At 44.5% G+C, this 18,549-nt stretch overlaps 1 protein-coding gene across 1 annotated transcript; it reads left to right on the forward strand.

Moving 5' to 3' along the window:
• Positions 1–1,462: 1,462 nt before the first annotated feature.
• Positions 1,463–15,530, forward strand: LOC119427268 (phospholipid phosphatase-related protein type 3). The gene is made up of 3 exons (XM_037694849.1): positions 1,463–1,636; positions 11,287–12,135; positions 14,200–15,530. The coding sequence occupies exons 1-3, from the start codon at positions 1,463–1,465 to the stop codon at positions 15,034–15,036; spliced, it is 1,860 nt and encodes a 619-aa protein (XP_037550777.1). The 3' UTR covers positions 15,037–15,530.
• Positions 15,531–18,549: the final 3,019 nt, after the last annotated feature.

Consider the following 18,549-nt stretch of genomic DNA (forward strand, 5'->3'; position numbering starts at 1 on the left):
GATAAAATAGGAAATGTTTCAGCAAGAAGAATCCATCCAGAGGACCTGACTTGACTTTTCTGGAGAGGCACATATAACTTGATTCATCTTAGCCCACCATATTAGAACATTGTCAATAAAACACACTATGTTTATTAATTTTATTAGTTTCAAAGTACAGAAAACTAAACAAACACATATTAAAAAAGTTCATGAGGGAAGCTACACTGAATGTGAGTGAAACTTATCCCTCTTGCTTCAAGAAAAGAAGGATTTTTGTGCTCAGTAGTCCATGGACAAACTTTTTTTTCATGGTTGTTTTTGCTAAGCCTGCCAATATATCACTCAGCTTTCCTCTAATTTTATGCAGTGAAAAAACAGTCTGCATGCTCTGAATGTGAATGGACAGAAAATTAATTCTTAGATTATTTTCTGTCCATCCTGTGAACCCATCACCTCGATTTTGGTGTCAAAAGACGTCAGTCCAGCCAGCTATGTGTGTCATTCCTGTTTTGTGAGCCAAAAGCTACAAGTAGATATACATTGTTGTAATATGTACTATTTATGTACAAGTAAGTTACTTTTGCTTATACAGTAAATGTGAGGTAACTCTTGAGACATGACTAATTAAAACAAAAACAAAAAACAAGTTCAGAAAATAAACTGGTTATATCTGTTCTTTTTCATAGTTTTTAAAATCTAGAGCTAGCTTATGTAAATTCTTATCAAATATAATGACAATTTTAGTGACCTTAATTCACTGTTTTCTTTATATTTATGGAAATCAAGTGCACACTCTCTCTTTACAAGTGAGAGCAAATCCATGCCTGCTGTATATCAAATAACACAATAAGCAAAACTAACTGTTGTAATTCTTTGTAATGAAAACAAATAGGAATTGTGTTTTATTTATCATCTAACATGTCAAACTGTTAAAAAAATTCAATCATTTTATTATACACTTAGTGACACAAAAAGGTTCAACATCCAGACTGAGTGGTGAGCATGAAACTGTTAAAATGGCTTTGGATTATGATGTAATAGCTGGTCCTATCCAGGTGTCATGGGGTTCTTTAATTATTGTCACATCATGTCTGTCTTGAGTGACCAGACATTTCACATGCTCGGATGCACTCAGATACCCTTTAGTTCAAATATTGGACTTCTGTACATCTGTATGCCTCACATTCCAGGCAATAGTATAATACAAGTACCTGGTCTCATTCAAATCTAGAACGTAACCTCTATAAAACTCCATGAAGTGCATATAATGCTGCATGATCCCTCTGTAATTCATCTGCTGTGCTTGCTGACCTCCACTCACTACTGACTGGCCCTTCCTTCTGGGCCTTTTTTGTCATTGACTGTATTTTCTAAATACTGAATTTACCAAGTGCAGTAGGTTTCTACCTTTCATTTTGGTGTCTTGCATTTGTTTGTCTAAAAATTTATTCTTTGCCATTGTGTGTTTTTCTCATTGAAGATGTATTTCAATGCCAGCATCAACAGCACAACCAAGCTGCTCAAGCCCCTGCTGGTGTTTACTTTCTGCTTGATGGCGGGCCTTGCTGGTCTGACTCAGATAACGCAATACCGCAGCCACCCAATAGATGTCTACGTGGGATATCTGATAGGAGCTGGCATTGGTGTCTATCTGGTTGGTATATGACAATCATAGAGACATGATATACAGTACCTCTCTATTTCTCTATCTCTATATTAATATATATATATATATAGCTCCATACCTCTCTGTCATTATCTAATGACATATCTCTCTATCTCTATATTTATCTACATACCTCTCTATCTCTTTATCTAACTCCATATATCTATATCAATCTCACTATATCTATCTCCATCTTCTGAATCATAATTTATGGATTTGGATTTGTTCAGTTGGTCCCTCAACGCAATTGATAACATTTCTTCGAAGAGAAGACAGGCTTTAGGTGAGCCGATTTGCCATGTTGGCACACACGCAGGTGGATAGCTCATCTACTTGGAAGACTTGATGATGTATCTATCTTTGCGCTCATTTGTGGATTTTAATGACACCTATAATAGGATTTATGATAACTGGTTCCTTGCTTTTTGGATTTGGCTGGTTCCTGGTTTATCTACAATCAAGGAAGTCATCAGCAACAAATTTGGTCCTGGTCAGGCTGCTTGCCTTACATGATGGTATGGTTTGTGCCTCGAGTACCCAGACTCAAATGCTTTTAGCAGGATGGATCAGATCTCAGGGATTACTCTCAGGCACAGTCCATTGGTGTGGCCATTTAATTTGGACGTTTTGGAACCGAGTGGACCGACACAGACTCAAGGTAGATCTCATTAAAGTTCTGCCTGTCCCCAAAACAATTGTGTTTATCTGAATTTGGCTCCCTGACTGGCCTTGACAGGCCATCTTATCTTAATTCACTTGGAAGTTTTGAAAATCTGATGCGCTACCCCTGCCCCCTCCCACTGAGGAATTTCATGGACTTTTCAGAGGGGCCCAGCTGAATAAACATTCTGTCACCTGTTAAACCTATATCTCTATATCTAGCTCTATACCTATCTGTCTATTTATATCTATATCTATCTCTTTCAGGTGTAACTCAGAGAAGTGAGGCCTATTCATGCCCACTAATGGGAAAAAATCCTGCAAATTAAAAAATGGCACTTTCTTTATGAAATACTTTTAGTGAGGGCTATTCAACTGTCAGCTTGTGGGCCACTTCCGGTCCACAGGTGACTTGTCTCCCCTGTCAATGTGCCCAAATGGCACATAATTTAAAACTCCCAAGTTCAACACCACAGGAGATGCACTGAACAAGCAACTACTTTCATATCTATAAGTGTGTATGTATGTAAATTAAGCCTATATGTGCTTTAAAACTACTTCCGGCAGTCTCGTGGACCCTCCAGTCTCAGGTCATCATATCTCCGGTAGTCTTTGGGTGTGATGTAATATTTATGGAAAATCTATAACATTTTCTGTCACTAATAGGACATTTTTAGTATAAGGGATGCAACAAAGGCTTCTAAGGTCATAGCTTTAATTCTGATCTAACAACATGCAGTCAGTTATTGTAGACCTAATTACAGGATCTCTTCATCCTCTCAAGGGCCCTCGTCCTCTCCTGGTCCATCTCCAACCTCCCCCAGTCTGATGGTCTCTTCCTCATCTTCCCATAAAAGCACCCCCCTCTGTCAGCAGGGGCATTTGATAGGCAGGGGGTGATCCAAGATACCTCAAGTCAATGTCCCCATAGCTCGCTCGATAAACCTAATTAAAAGGGTTCAAGAACAGAAGACGCAACAACATCCACACAATACAAAAATGGCTAATGGTGCCCAAGCTCCCTATTAGGGATCCCCATTTTGATGGGATGCGAGGTGGCATCTAACTGCCCAGGTGTAGCCTCAGATCCATCCCTAGTGTGTTTTATTTATCTCTGCACATCAATTAATCAATATATTCACTTATTTATGCACCTTTGTTTTAAAGTACTATGTAGTTTTACCTTTGAAATCATACTTCCATCATACTTCTGTTATTTCTATCTGTTAGGATAATTTAATATTATCCTTTTCGCTTAGTAAATAAATATGCCACACTGAACCGAGTAGACAATTTTCTTAATCCCAGTTTAATCTTGCAAGATGGAACAGTGTTGAAATACAAGCATCAAGATGTTTACATGGCACTTTTTTCCAAGTCTGCTCACCAATAGCATTAAAGATTGTCTTTTTATAATGGTTATCGGTCAGACTCGAGGTCAGACAACTCTTTCAGCCTCTTTGTGTAGGGCCTTGAGTTTATGAGCTGAAAGTCCCATGCTTCTGCAGCTCCACTCTGTCTAGACAAAACACTCTAACACCACTCATGGTTCATATACATATGCCATACCATACCATAGCATACCATTCCATCCATTATCTTCCACTTATTCCTAAGTCGGGTCACGGGGGCAGCAGCTTGAGCAGGGAAGCCCAGATTTCTCTTTCCACAGCCACCTCTTCCAGCTCTTCTGGAAGGATTCTAAGGTATTCCCAGGCCAACAGAGAGACATAGTCTCTCCAGCATGTCTTGGGTCTTCACTGGGGTCTACTCCCAGTTGGACATGCCTGAAGCACCTCCCTAGGGAGGCACCCAGGGGGCATCCTTACCAGATGCCCGAACCACCTCAACTGGCTCGTCTCAAGTCAAGTCACATTTATTTATATAGCACATTTAAAACTGTAACTGTTATCAAAGTGCTCTCGACATGAAGGAGTAGCGGTTCTACTTCGAGTCTCTCCCGGATAACTGAACTTCTCACCCTATCTCTAAGGAAGAGTCCAGCTACCCTGTGGAAAAAAAAACTCATTTCAACCTCCTGTATCCGTGATCTCATTCTTTCGGTTACTATCCAGAGCTCATGACCATAGGTGCGGGTAGGAACATAGACCGACTGGTAAACAGAGAGCTTTGCCTTACAGCTCAGCTCTCTCTTCACTACAAAGGACCAAACCAAGCCAAACCAAACTCTCACACCACTTGTATAGGGACTGAACAGCCTGTAACAATGGGTCTCCAATCTCATACTCATGGAGCACCCCCCACAGTGTACCTTGAGGACCACGGTCGAATGCCTTCTCCAAGTCCACAAAACACATATAGACTGGATGGGTAAACTCCCATGACCCCTCAATAACCCTAGTGAGGCTAAAGAGCTGATTCAGTGTTCCACAGCCAGGACAACAGAACCCACATTGTTCCTCCTGGATCTGAGGTTCGACCAACAATCGTACTCGCTTCTCCAGTATCCCTGAATAGACCTTACAAGGGAGGCTAAGGAGAGTGATGTCCCTATAATTGGAGCACACCCTCTGGTCCCCCTTTTTAAAGAGGGGAAACACCACCCCAGTCTGCCAATCCAGTGGCACTGCCCCCGATGTCCACACGACATTGCAAAGATGTGTCAGCCAAGACAGCCCCACAACATACAGAGCCTTAAGGAAATCAGGGTGAATCTCATCCACTCCTGGAGCCCTGCCACCTCAGAGATTTTTAACTACCTCGACGACCTCAGCCAAGGTTATGGACGGATCAACCCCAAAGTCCCCTGACTCAACTTCCTCCATGGAAGATGAATTAGTGAGATTGAGAAGGTCCAAGAAGTATTCCTTGCACCTCCTGACGACATCACTGGTTGAGGTCAACAGCACCCTACTTTCACTGAACAAGTCAAGTCAAGTTTATTTATAGAGCACATTTAAAACAGAACCTGTTATCAAAGTGCTTAACAACAACAACAATCAATGGGAGTAAAATTAAAGAGAACAAAAATACACTAATAATAATAACTGAAGAATTAATAAAAAGCATTTAAAACATAGGGTCATAGAACAAAAAAAAACACTAGATCAATTTACACTGTGTAAAATGCCTGCGAGAACAGATGTGTTTTTAGCAGGGATTTGAAGTGAGGAAGGGAGGTGGCCTGCCTGATGTTGGAGGGCAGGTTGTTCCAGAGTTTGGGGCCCATGACTGAAAAAGCCCGATCTCCTCTGAGTTTCAGTCTTGTTTTTGGAACAGCCAAAAGCAGATGATCAGATGATCTCAGGGCCCGAGAGGGAACGTAAGGTTCCAGTAGCTCAGAGAGGTAAAGGGGTGCAAGGCCATTTAAGCATTTGAAGGTCAACAGAAGAAATTTAAAGACTATCCTAGTACGAACAGGGAGCCAGTGAAGGGAGGACAGAACTGGTGTAATACGTTCAGACCTACGCTTACTAACACTGAACACAGTGTTAGTAAAGTGCTGCTTTCCCCTCCTCAGCCGCCTGATGGTTTGCCATAATCTCCTCGGAGCTGACCGAGAGTCTCTATCCAGGGTCTCACCGAACTCCTCCCACATCCGAGCTTTTGCCTCAGAAACAGCCAAGGCTGCACACCGCTTTCCCCTCCGGTATTCCTTAGCTGCCTCCAGAGTCCCACTGGCCAACAAGGCCTGATAGGCCTTCTTCAGCTTGACAGCCTCCCTAACCCGGGGTGTTCACCACCAAATTTATGGATGGTCACTGCGAGAAGCACCAATAACCTTGTGGCCACAGCTCACGGCAGCTACCTCAACAAGCGAGGTGCAGAACATGGCCCACTTGGACTCAATGTCCTCCACCTCAGCTGGGATGCAGTTAAAGTTCTCCCAGAGGTGTGAGTTGAAGATCTCTCTGACGGGTTCTTCTATCAGGCGTTCCCAACAAACCCTCACTACGCGTTTTGGTCTACCGGGTCTGTCAGGCATCTTCCCCCGCCATCTGATCCAACTCACTACCAGGTGGTGATCAATTGGCAGCTCAGCTCCTCTCTTCACCCGAGTGTCCATAACAAACGGCCGCAAATCAGATGACATGACTATGAAGGCAATCATTGATCTTTGACCTAGGGTGTCCTGGTGCCAAGTGTACTATGGACACCCTTATGTTCGAACATGGTGTTCGTGATGGACAAACTATGACTAGCGTAGAAGTCAAGTCAAGTCAACTTTATTTATAGAGCACATTTAAAACAGAAAATCTTATCAAAGTGCTTAACAACACAACAATCAATGAGTAAATTAAAGAGAAAAAAATATACAAACATATATAAACAATACACTAATAATAATAACTGAAGAATTAAAAAAGCATTTAAAACATAGGGTCACAGATTATCCCTCCTTGGGCTGCCACCTTACCGTGGTGGAGGGGTTTGAGTGTCCAAATGATCCTAAGAACTATGCTGTGCTATGCTATGCTGTCAGGGGCTTTACGCCCCTAGTAGGGTCACCCATGGCAGACAGGTCCTAGGTGAGGGACCAGACAAAGTGCAGCCCAAAAACCCCGATGGTGAGAAAAATAAACGGACCTAATGTTCCCTTGCCCGAATGTGGGTCACCGGGGCCCTACTCTGGAGCCAGGCCTGGAGGTGGGATATGCGGACGAGCGCCTGGTGGCCAGGCTTTTACCCATGGAGCTCGGCCGGGCACAGCCCAAAGAGGAGATGTGGGTCCCCCTTCCCATGGGCTCACCACCCGTGGGAGGGGCCAAAGGGGTCGGGTGCAATGTGGGATGGGTGGTGACCGAGGGCGTGGACCCTGGTGGTCGATCCTCGGCTACAGAAGCTGGCTATTGGGACATGGAATGTCACCTCACTGGTTGGGAAGGAGCCTGAGCTGGTGTGTGAGGCTAAGAGGTTCCGGCTAGAAATAGTCTGACTCACCTCTACGCATGGCTCTGGCTCTGGAACCAGTTTCCTTGAGAGGGGCTGGATACTCTTCCAATCTGGAGTTGCCCCTGGTGAGAGGCGCCGAGCAGGAGTGGGCATACTTGTTGCCCCCCAACTTGGTGCCCGTGTGTTGGGATTCACCCCAGTGAATGAGAGGGTGGCCTCCCTCCACCTATGTGTGGGGGGACGGGTTCTGACTGTCATTTGTGCTTATGTACCAAATGGCAGTTCAGATTATCCACCCTTTCTGGAGTCCTTGGAGGGGGTACTGGAAAGTGCACCTCCTGGGGACTCCCTTGTTCTGCTGGGGGACTTCAATGCTCATGTGGCCAATGACAGTGAGACCTGGAGGGGTATGGTTGGGAGGAACAGCCCCCCTGATCTGAACCAGAGTGGTGTTCTGTTGTTGGACTTCTGTGCTCGTCCTAGATTGTCAATAATGAACACCTTGTTCAGGCATAAGGGTGTCCATATGTGCTCTTGGCACCAGGACACACTAGGCCGCAGTTTGATGATTGACTTTGTCATCATCTCATCTGATCTGCGGCCACATGTCTTGGACACTCAGGTTAAGAGAGGGGTGGAGCTGTCCATTGATCACTACCTGGTGGTGAGTTGGCTCCTATGGTGGGGGAGGATGCTGGTCAGACCTGGCAGACCCAAACGTATTGTGAGGGTTTGCTGGGAACGTCTGGCAGAGTCTCCTGTGAGATGGAGTTTTAACTCCCACCTCCGAGAGAACTTTGAACATGTTCCGAGGGAGGTGGGGGACATTGAGTCCGAGTGAACCATGTTTCGTGCCTCTATTGTCAAGGTGGCTTACCGGAGCTGTGGTCGCAAGGTTGTCGGTGCCTGTCGCGGCGGCAACCCTCGAACCCGATGGTGGACACCGTCGGTGAGGGATGCTGTCAGGCTGAAGAAGGAGTCCTATCGGGACTTTTTGGCCTGTGGGACCCCAGAAGCAGCTGATGGGTACCGGCAGTCCAAGCGACATAAATGAAAACTATGTTCTTCAGGATTTTGGACAGGAAGTGAAGTTTTGAGATTGGTCTGAAATTTGAACAAGCTGAAGGGTCAAGTCCAGGTTTCTTAAATTAACGGATGCACTACTGCATATTTGAAAACATCAGGAACCACACTTGTCACAATACTACTATTTACAATAGTAAGAACAGAGGGTCCAATCGTGGGTAGAAATTGTTTGAAAAACGACGCAGGAATGGGGTCAGAGGGGGAACCGGTGGGTTTCATCTGATCAATGACTTTGTTTAGAAATGGGAGTGAAATGGGTTCAAACTGTTTGAAGACAGCTGAGCAAGGGACAAAAACAGAGGGATCAGTTGTGGACAGGGGGATGGATGACCTAATCAACTCTACCTTATCAGCAAATTATCTGGTAAAGTTGTTGCAGATGTCAACAGAGGCCTCCATGCTGGCAGACCGAGGCACTTTTAAAATGGAATTTACGGTATTAAAAAGAACATGGGGATTATGACTGTTTAAAGCAATGATTTGGGAGAAGTATTTGTTCTTTTCAGATTTAACAATGCTCTGATAATCATTCAAACATGTTTTTAACATAATAAAAGAAACCTGTAATTTGTCCTTTTTCCACTTGCGTTCAGCTCTCCTGCATAGATGTTTGGCCGCTCGAGTGGTCGCGTTCAACCAGGGGTGTGGTGCCCGCTTTGGTAGCCTGATTTTAGCGGGACTACGAGGTCTAAGATCTTAGAGCAGTTCGCATCATTCCTACTGAGCAGCTCCTGCGTACTAGTACAGGTAGAGGTTTCAGGGGCTGAAGCAGCATCAGTAAGGAATGCAGAGGAAAAAAGAGTAGCGGTTGAAGAGTTAAATACCTGACAACTCTTGGCTGGAGCGGGGGATTTAGACCCATGAATAACAGAGGTTTGGAATGAAATGGGTTTGTGATCTGAAACAATAGCATCCCCAATTTCCAGATTAACCACAGATGCACCGTGAGACAGAACTAAATCAAGTGTATGGCCCTGTTGATGAGTTGGACCAATAACATTTTGCACAAGGTTGAAAGATTGTATCAGATTTAGAAACTCCTGCACCAAAGGCTTGTCAGGACAGCAAACGTGCACATTAAAGTCTCCCTGAATCAAGACCCTGTCGTAATTGAGCAGTATTCCAGAAAGAAAGTCAGAAAATTCACTTATGAAGTTTTTGTTGTATGAGGGTGGCCTGTAGGTCAAGCAGCACAGTGTTGGGTTGGAGCAGCCCAGCTCAAAATACAGCAGTTCAAAACTCTGAAATGTCACAGCCTGTAGCTGTCTGCAGTTCCAGAGCTTTTTAAAAACTGTTAATAATCGATCACCCCTACCAGAAGTCCTTGGAGCATTAAAAAAGGTACAATCCATCAGCAAAAGTTCAGAAAAAACACTTAACTCACCAGGGACGAGCCAGGTCTCTGTAACAAACATGAAGTCCAGTTCATTGGAGCAAAAAAAGTCGTTTAAGATGAATGTTTTATTTGCCAGCGACCTCACATTCAGCAGAGCAATCTTTGTAGGACCAGTTGCTGAAGGTAAAGCTGTGCTCGGAGCACAGCTCAGCTGTTTCAGATTCCTGGAGTTTGAACTGCGCCTCCAAGGACCAGAGACGTCGCAGCTGTGCGCGCACCCATGACGCGAGCCAGGCTCGAATACGGGGATCAGGCAGGACCCAGCAGGATCAGCGAAGCACCCGGACAGGCGAATATCCAGCAGATGGTCTGCAGGAGATGATGCAGCAGAAGGTCCGGAGTTGGTTAAGTTCCACTGGAGACAGCCGAAACCACCGTGCCTGCTGCACGTACCAGGCCCGGGCACCTGGAGCGAGCTGGAGTTGAGTGGGTCAGCAAAGCATCCGGATGGACAGTTTAATGTCTGATGGTCAGTAGCAGAGAGCTCAAAGCTGGCTTTAATCCTCACGAGACGGCCGGCACGTCTCCCACGGCGCCTCGAGCGATGTTTTCGGGCGGGTAGAAACGCAGCGCTCTTCAGGTAAACCGGGACATCAACAAGCAAAGGGGGTGGGGGTCTAGAGCCCTGATCAAAGTGGTCGAACAAGGCGGGGTTTGCAGTAGATAAATGTATATTTAAAAGTTGATGGCGATCATAAACAAGCAGTGAGTTGATGTCACCAAAGAAAAATTACAAAAACAGAAAAAAAAAACAATCCAAACAGACAGCGGTGAATGGCATGCCACCAGCACCAGCGCCATCTTCCCGGAAGTCCACAAGTCTAACAACAGAACACAGCTTGGGTTCAGATCAGAGAGGTCGTTCCTCCCAGTCACGCCCCTCCAGATCACACTGTCATTACCCACGTGGGCAATGAAGTCACATAGCAGAATAAAGGAGTCCCCAGCTGGCGCACCTTCCAGCACCCCTGCCATAGACTCCAAGAAGGCCGGATACTCTGAACTGCAGTTCGGCACATAGGCACAAATAACAGTCAGAGCCCGTACCCCCACCGGAAGGTGACGAGAAGCCATCCTTGTCCATACCATTTTATTTATAGAGCACTTAAAACAGTGACAAGGCCAACCAAAGTGCTGTACAAACAGAAAACAGGCAACACACAAAGCAACATACAAAATGGAGTAAAATCAGAATATAGACACAAAATCATAGCAGATAATAAATATAACCATTAACCTGTTTGAAGCATACAGGTTCAAACACATATCATCTAATGATGAAAGCTACGGAATAGTAGTAAGTTTTTAAGCGGGATTTGAAAACCGAGAGGGAGGGGGCCATCTGATGAGCAGAGGTAACTCGTTCCAAAGTCTTGGGCCTGCGACAGAGAAGGCCCTGTCACCTCTGTGCTTAAGACAGGTTGCTGGAACTGTGAGAAGCAACTGGCCTGCTGACCTCAGAGAACACGGTGAAACATACGGCATCATTGTTCTACTTGGTTTATTAAGTAAAGGATGTCTGGCCCCTGAGCTGCTGGCTTTCAGTAACTATGGCCCCTTGGGCAGTTTAGATGAATAGATCTGCTTTGGGTGTTTCTGTCTCATTATTTAATTCCACTTGCATGTCTTATTTCTCTGTTAGGCTGTGTACGCTGTGGGAAACTTCAAAGCAGCAGAGGAAGATAATCCATCTTTGCAGAGATTGGATTCAGTCCAGCAGAAGGAAAGCCTGAGAGTCTTGAGCCAACACAACCATGATTCCCTGTATAGGAAGACTCCCAGGGTGTCTGAGAGCAGGGAAGAGCTAGGGGCTGGGCTAGGGGCTGGATCCCGCAGTAAAGTGAGGAGAGAGAAGGCCTCCTTGGCCTCCCTGAAACGAGCTAGTGCGGATGTGGAGCTCCTGGCAATGCGAGGTCCCATGGGCAAAGAGACCATGGTAACCTTCAGCAACACTTTGCCCCGAGTCGCGAGTGGAAACAGCCCCATCTCCCCCTCGGATGAGCCCATCATTACACAGCGTCATATGACCTTCCATGTGCCCTTTGACCCTCAGAGATCTCAGCAACTGGTGTCAGAGTGGAAGCAGCGCTCCCTGGAGCTCCGTAGCCAGATTTCCAGAGATGAAGATGAGGGTGCAATTGAAGGAGACCAAGGGGGTGAGGGTGTAGCAGCTGGAGGAGACAAAGAAAACAAGGGGATGCCTTCATCTTTGTATCCTACTGTGCAGGCCAGCAACAGCACAGCTACACCAGCTATAGCCAGGATGGCTGTGGCGCCCCCTTTAGTTCACATCCCAGAAGAAGCCTTGCGGCCACCGCCTGTCTCCCCAAAGAGTGCCAAGACAAGGGCCAAGTGGTTGTCACTCACAGAGGGGGGAGGGGTGCAAGAGCATAAAGAACAAGGTGAAAGAACAGGACCCATTGCAGTGTCCACCCCCCGTGTACCCATCACACTGCCAAGCCAGCACCCAAGCAAGCAAAGAGTCACTCAGGTGAGACAAAGATCAGAAATATATGTTGAAACAAATTCTGTATTGCTTTACGTTAGGTGTGTTAATAGTTTATAGTAGCTCTGAGTAGTTCACCCCTAACGCATACATTGAAAACTTTGCAGTGCAAGATGTTTTTGTTTAAAACTTTGTCATTAAATGTCAGATTCACTCCTGTTTATATGTTGTGAAAATATGAACAATGAGACACATTTTAATAAAACTTTCAGACTGTAATCGTTGAATGTGCTTGTACAAACAACAGACCAAACTTAATCATGCATACTTATCAATCAATCAATCAATCAATCAATCAATCAATCAATCAATCAATCAATCAATCAATCAATCAATCAATCAATCAATCAACTTTATTTTATTTCTATAGCACATTTTAAAAACCACAAGGGCAGCCAAAGTGCTGTACAATAAGACAAATTAATCAAGACAATGAAAACACACAAAGCATACACAAAGAAACATAAAAACATACACATACCAGTTTCAAGGCAGGTGTGTTAAGATGCCATAAAAGATAAGATCACACGTTAAAAGCCAAATAATAAAAGTGTGTTTTTAAAAGAGATTTAAAAACAGAAAGAGAGAAGGCCTGTCTGACACTCAAGGGTAAGTTGATCCACAACCTGGGAGCAGCAACAGCAAACGCTCTGTCACCTCTGAGCTTCAGCCTAGTTTTAGGGACTGTCAGCAGCAACCGATAAGCTGATCATAGGGATCAGGTTGTGCAGTAAGGCTGAAGCAGCTCAGACAGATATGGTAGGGCAAGGTTGTTTAAGCATTTAAAAACAAATGGGAAAAGCTTAAAATTAATTCTGTAGTGCACAGGGAGCCAATGAAGGGACGCCAGGATGGGCGTAATGTGGTAAAGAGGTGAAAAAGCGAGTGCAGGCAGGATGGAGTGAATGGAGAAAAGTTTCAGGGAGTGATTTGCAACTAAAAGCTGTCAGCAAAGGTTAAAGGAAAAGTTTACAAGACATTTGTGAGACCAGCTATGTTGTATGGTCTAGAGACAGACATGGACAAAAAGACAGGAGACAGAACTGGAAGAGGCAGAAATGAAGATGAGGTTCTACTTAGGAGTGACAAAGATGAATAAGATTAGGAATGAGATCATCAGAGGTGCAGCACAGATTGAACAACTGGGAGATAAAGTGTCTGTTTTCACCTTCTCGTTCCTTTCAAACCCAGCTGGTTGAAGCAGATGGCTGCTTGTCCTGAGCCTGGTTCTGCTGGAGGTTTCTTCCTCATGAGGGAGTTTTTCCCTTTCCACTGTTGCATCTGTTCTTGCTTAGGATGAGTCTACAACAAAGTGTATACTCAAAGCAATCTGCTGTCTCCTAAGATAAATATTGTTAACTGATTTTTATGTATGTGAATGTTTCCGTTCAATGCCATTAGACAACTTCTGTTGTGAATTGGTGTTATATAAATAAACAGAATTAAATTTAAATTGAATTAAAACTAGAAAGTTCAGACTGAGATGGTTTGGACATGTCCAGAGCAGGGACAGTGGTTTGGACATGTCCAGAGCAAGGATAGTGGGTAGATTGGTATAACCATGTTAGAAATGCTGCTGCCAGGAAAAAGACACAGGAGATATATGGATGCAGTTAGAGAGGACATGGAGGTAGTTGGAGTGAGGACAGAGAACACAGAAGACAGAGTGAAATGGAGGAGGATGACTTGCTGTGGGGACCCCTGAAGAGGGAAAAGCTGAAAGAAGAAGATTGAGCTAACATTTACAGTGGTAGTAGCTGACAGTTATTTACAACACATACTTAAAGCACTAATACATCACATGGCATCTTGCAATACAATGTGAAATCCCCAATGTTATTTTCAAACTTTATTCTAAAAAGTAATGTCATTATTTCTCTTTATCTTGTGTCATTTAAATGGTGGTAAGTAATACACATTATTTCAAGGAGTGCTGGGTTTTTAATTTTCTGAAAAAATTAAGTTGCTTCCAAATGTGTTGCATATAGGAGAGCTTTAGCAACTGGTTTTATGGATGGATGCACTTTGATGAGATTTCCTTATCTGCAGGTCATGGCCATATCAAAGCAGCAGGGTAAAGGACTTTCATTCACTAAGACGTCAGACGGTGGCTCCTCTTCCGGTGGTGGCTCCAACTGCCCCGAGTCACCATATTACCGCATCCCATCTGACCAAGACATGGGAAGCAACCCCGGGAGCATCGCCAGCAGCGGGAGCATCGTCACCATTGATGCTCATGCTCCTCACCATCCGGTGGTGCGCGTGTCAGCCAGTAATGGCAAGCCCTGGGAATGGAGGAACACCATCAGCGGCAACATGACAGCCTCCAACGTGATGGGCAACAAACATAACATGGCTCTGCAGCGGCAGGACAATGTAAGCCACTACAGAGACTACCAGACACTTCCGGTGAAAACGGACTCCATCTGCTCGTCCATAACTGAAGGAGGACCAGAGCTACTTCCCCCACCCCACCCCACTGTCTCCTCTCCCCTGCCTCCTCCACTTCATCTATCATCATCCCCTCTTCCTCCTCCTCCATCCCCTCAGCCACCCTCCTCTCCCTTACCTCCCCCTCTTTCCTCCACCACCCATATGCCTCCACCTCCCACTTTGGTACCGTCCTCCCACATGCCCCTACCTCCTCACCCATTCTCTTCCCCGCTGCCTCCTCCCCCACATTCCTCCTCCTCCATGCCTCCACCCCCTCACTCGTCCTGCTCCGGCATGCTCACCCCTCCTCCACACCCTGACCTGCTGATAGATGGCTTCGGCCAGGCCCTGCCGCGCTCCTCCACCCTGCCTCGCCAGCCCACCGTTTCTGCCTGCAGCCACGCCGAACAGGAGCACTACTACAAGACCCTGCAGAATGAGAGGATGTTATAGTAAATAGGAAAGCCATCATTATAATACAGGATTAAAAAAAGGAAAAACTGGACGAGACCGTTAAAGACACGCGGGATAAAAAAAGATGAGTTTTGGAATGAATATACAAGGTTTAAAGCTATTGAAGAGGTTGGGGACATTTGGGAGCCCCCTAACTCAGCAGGGAACCAGCTTTTTTTCTCCTTTTGTTCTTTGCTCACGCACTGCCACAGCTCTTGCTGTAACTGGAGAAAGATTCAACAAGATGAGAAAGGGGACTGAACATTCAAAAAACAAAACCATGATTTTACTTCTGGTTTTTAGCAGCCTCAGTGTTTTTTAAAGACACATTCATAAAAAAGAATGAAGAGGCTGCATAGAATATTGTGAGGACATCACAATACGACTGTCTGCTACATGGAATGTCCTTGGAGAGAGGAGAGGGGATAGTGCTGAATAAACAACTATAGACTATTTAATTTATTAATTTTTATTTAACCAGGGAAATCCCATTGAGATCACAGAGCTCTTTTGCAAAGGAGGCCTGGACCTGAAGGCAGCCTAACACGCATGTTTTCGGTCTGTGGGAGGAGACAACCGGAGTACCTGGAGAAAACCCATGCAAGCACGAGAAGAACATGCAAACTTCACACAGAATGACCCCAGGTCCAACCAGGAATTGAACCCAAGACCTTCTTGCTGTGAGGCAACAATGTTAACCACTGATCCATCGTGCTGCAATACTAAATCCTTTAAAACTAGCTATCACTTAATGATTGAATGAACTTAATCATTTATCCTGGCAAAGCATTCTTATGTAAAAACAGCAAAGAAGTAAAGTCAGTAAGAATTTTTTTCATTAACCTTTATTTATACAGGTTAATCCCAATGAGCCTTGGGGGATCATTTACAAGAGAGGTCTGATTTCTTAACAAAGAGTGTTGACAACAGTGAATAACAACGACAACAATACAGTCATAAAATAGGCATAGGCGTACAAATTTGTTTCTTTTTCTTTTTCTTATTTTTTTTTTACAAATTAAAATAACATATCAACCAAAAGGACAATCAAGAGGAATAGTAGCAAAAAACAGCTAGATTATAAGGCAATTGAGAAAACTACAAACAGGAACATGTCTGTATTGGTTTTTGCCAGGAATAAAGGAATAGAATGACTATTTTTTAAGTGATGTCCACACTGTTATGAATAAGTACTGTATCAGTTGTGACATCAGCCATGGAGCTCAGAGTGTAGGGAAAAAGGGCAGAAGTCTTTGTCCAAGCTACACTACAAAGCAAAGGATCGTGTTGTTCATAATTTTTCAGACTTCTAAAACAGCTGTTCTAAAAACAACTGAACAATGTGAAAAAAATACTACATTAGATAACATTAAATTGTCACTGTTTTCTCATCTATGGCACAATTGGTAGAGCTGTTGCCTCTCAGCGAGAAAGTCACCAGTTCAAATCCCAGCCGGGGATTGTTCTGGGTGGAGTTTGCATGTTCTCTCTGTGCATGTGTGTGTTTTCTCCAGGTATTCTGATTTCCTCCCACAGATCAAAACATGTATGTTAGGCTGATTGGTAACTCTAAACTGTCCCTAGTTGAATGTGAGAGTGAGATTGAATGCTTGTTTGTCTTGTTTGTCTCCATGTGTCCCTGTGATGGACTGGAGATCTGTCCAGGAAATCCCCCACCTCTTGCCCAGTGACTGCTGGATATGGGCACTAGTGACTTGAAAAGGAAGAAGCGGGTAAAAACAATGGATGGATAGTTGTTTTCTCAATTAAACAATGTCTGTTTTTTGTGCAAATATCGGCCTCGTGAACATTTTAGTTCACCATGATTTGATTGAATGGACTGAGCAGACGTGCTGGTCGGTTCTACTAATACAATCAACACAGGTGTTCAGTTGAGAAAACTGGAAGAAACTTAACAAATGGTGTCATGCAAAAAGAGATTATTCTTCTTCTTTCAGCTTTTCTCTTTTCAGGGGTTGCCACAGCGAGTCATCCTCCTCCATCTCACTCTGTCCTCTGCATCCTCTGTCCTCACTCCAACTACCTCCATGCCCTCTCTAACTGCATCTATATATCTCTTCTTTGACCTTCCTCTGTCTTTTCCCTGCAACTGCATTTCTAATATCCTTCTACCAATATACCCACTGTTCCTCCTCTGGACATGTCCAAACCACTGTCCCTGCTCTGGACATTTTTTTTCATTTACCCTACCTAATCCCACCTCCACTTACAGGTAGTCTTATTGAGTCACGAGAACTCATTTTTAAGAGTGACCTGTTTTGGGGAGCAAATTGTGTGGGTTATAGGCCTTGCTCAGGGGCCCAGGGTGGGGTAAATGAGGGTGGAGGCAGGTATGGGTGTTTCACTTTTTACACCCACATTTTTATATTGATGGTACTGGGAGTTGAAACTTTGACTTTCCTATCACAGGCCCATCTTCTCTAACCTCTGCACCATGCAGAGGTTCACATTTTACATTCGAGAGGTCCAAACCATCTCAGTGTGTCCTCTCTAACATTATCTCCCAGTTGTTCAACCTGTGCTGTACCTCTAATGATCTCATTCCTAATCTTGTAAATCCTTGTCACTCCTAAGGAGAACTTCAACATCTTCATTTCTGCCACTTACAGTTCTGTCTCCTGTCTTTTTGTCCATGTTTCTGTCTCCAGACCATACAACATAGCTGGTCTCACAATTGTCTTGTAAACTTTTCCTTTGACCTTTGCTGACACCCTGTTGTTGCAAATCACTCCTGAAACTTTGATCCATCCATTCCATCCTGCCTGGACTCTCTTTTTCACCTCCTTACCACATTCTCCATTTTCTTGGACAGTGGATCCCAAGTATGTTAAGCCCTGCACCTTTGTGACCTCTGCTCCTTGTAGCCTCACTGTTCCACCGGCCTCCCTCTCATTCACACACATACTCTGTCCTACTACGGCTGACTTTAATTCCTCTTCTTTCAAGTGCATACCTCTACCTCTCTAAGTTCTCTTCCACATGTTCCCTGTTCTCACCACAGATCACAATGTCATCTGCAAACATCATAATCCACGGGGATTCCTGCCTGACCTCATCTGAGAGTCGGTCTGTCACAAGAGCAAACAAGAAGAGCTCAAAGCTGACCCTTGATGCAATCCTACCTCCACCTTGAAGCTCTCTGTCACCACTACAGCACATCTTGCCACTGTCCTGCTATCCTCATACATGTCCTGTACCAGTCTAACATACTTCTTTGCCACTCCAGATTTCCTCATGCAATAACACACCACCTCCCTCTGCAACCTGTTATATGCTTTTTTCTAAATCCACAAAGCCACAATTGAGTTATTTCTGTCTGTCTATGTACTTCTCCATCAGCATCCTGAAAGCAAAGATGGTATCTGTGGTGCTCTTTCTTGGCATGAAACCATACTGCTGCTCACATATAGTCACCTCTCATCTAAGTCTAGCTTCCACAAGTCTCTCCCAGATATTCATTGTGTGACTCATCAAGTTAATTCCCCTGTAGCT

This window comes from Nematolebias whitei, chromosome 21, assembly GCF_014905685.2.
Source record: "Nematolebias whitei isolate Nwh7 chromosome 21, NemWhi1, whole genome shotgun sequence".
In the NCBI taxonomy this organism is placed as follows: Eukaryota; Metazoa; Chordata; class Actinopteri; order Cyprinodontiformes; family Rivulidae; genus Nematolebias; species Nematolebias whitei.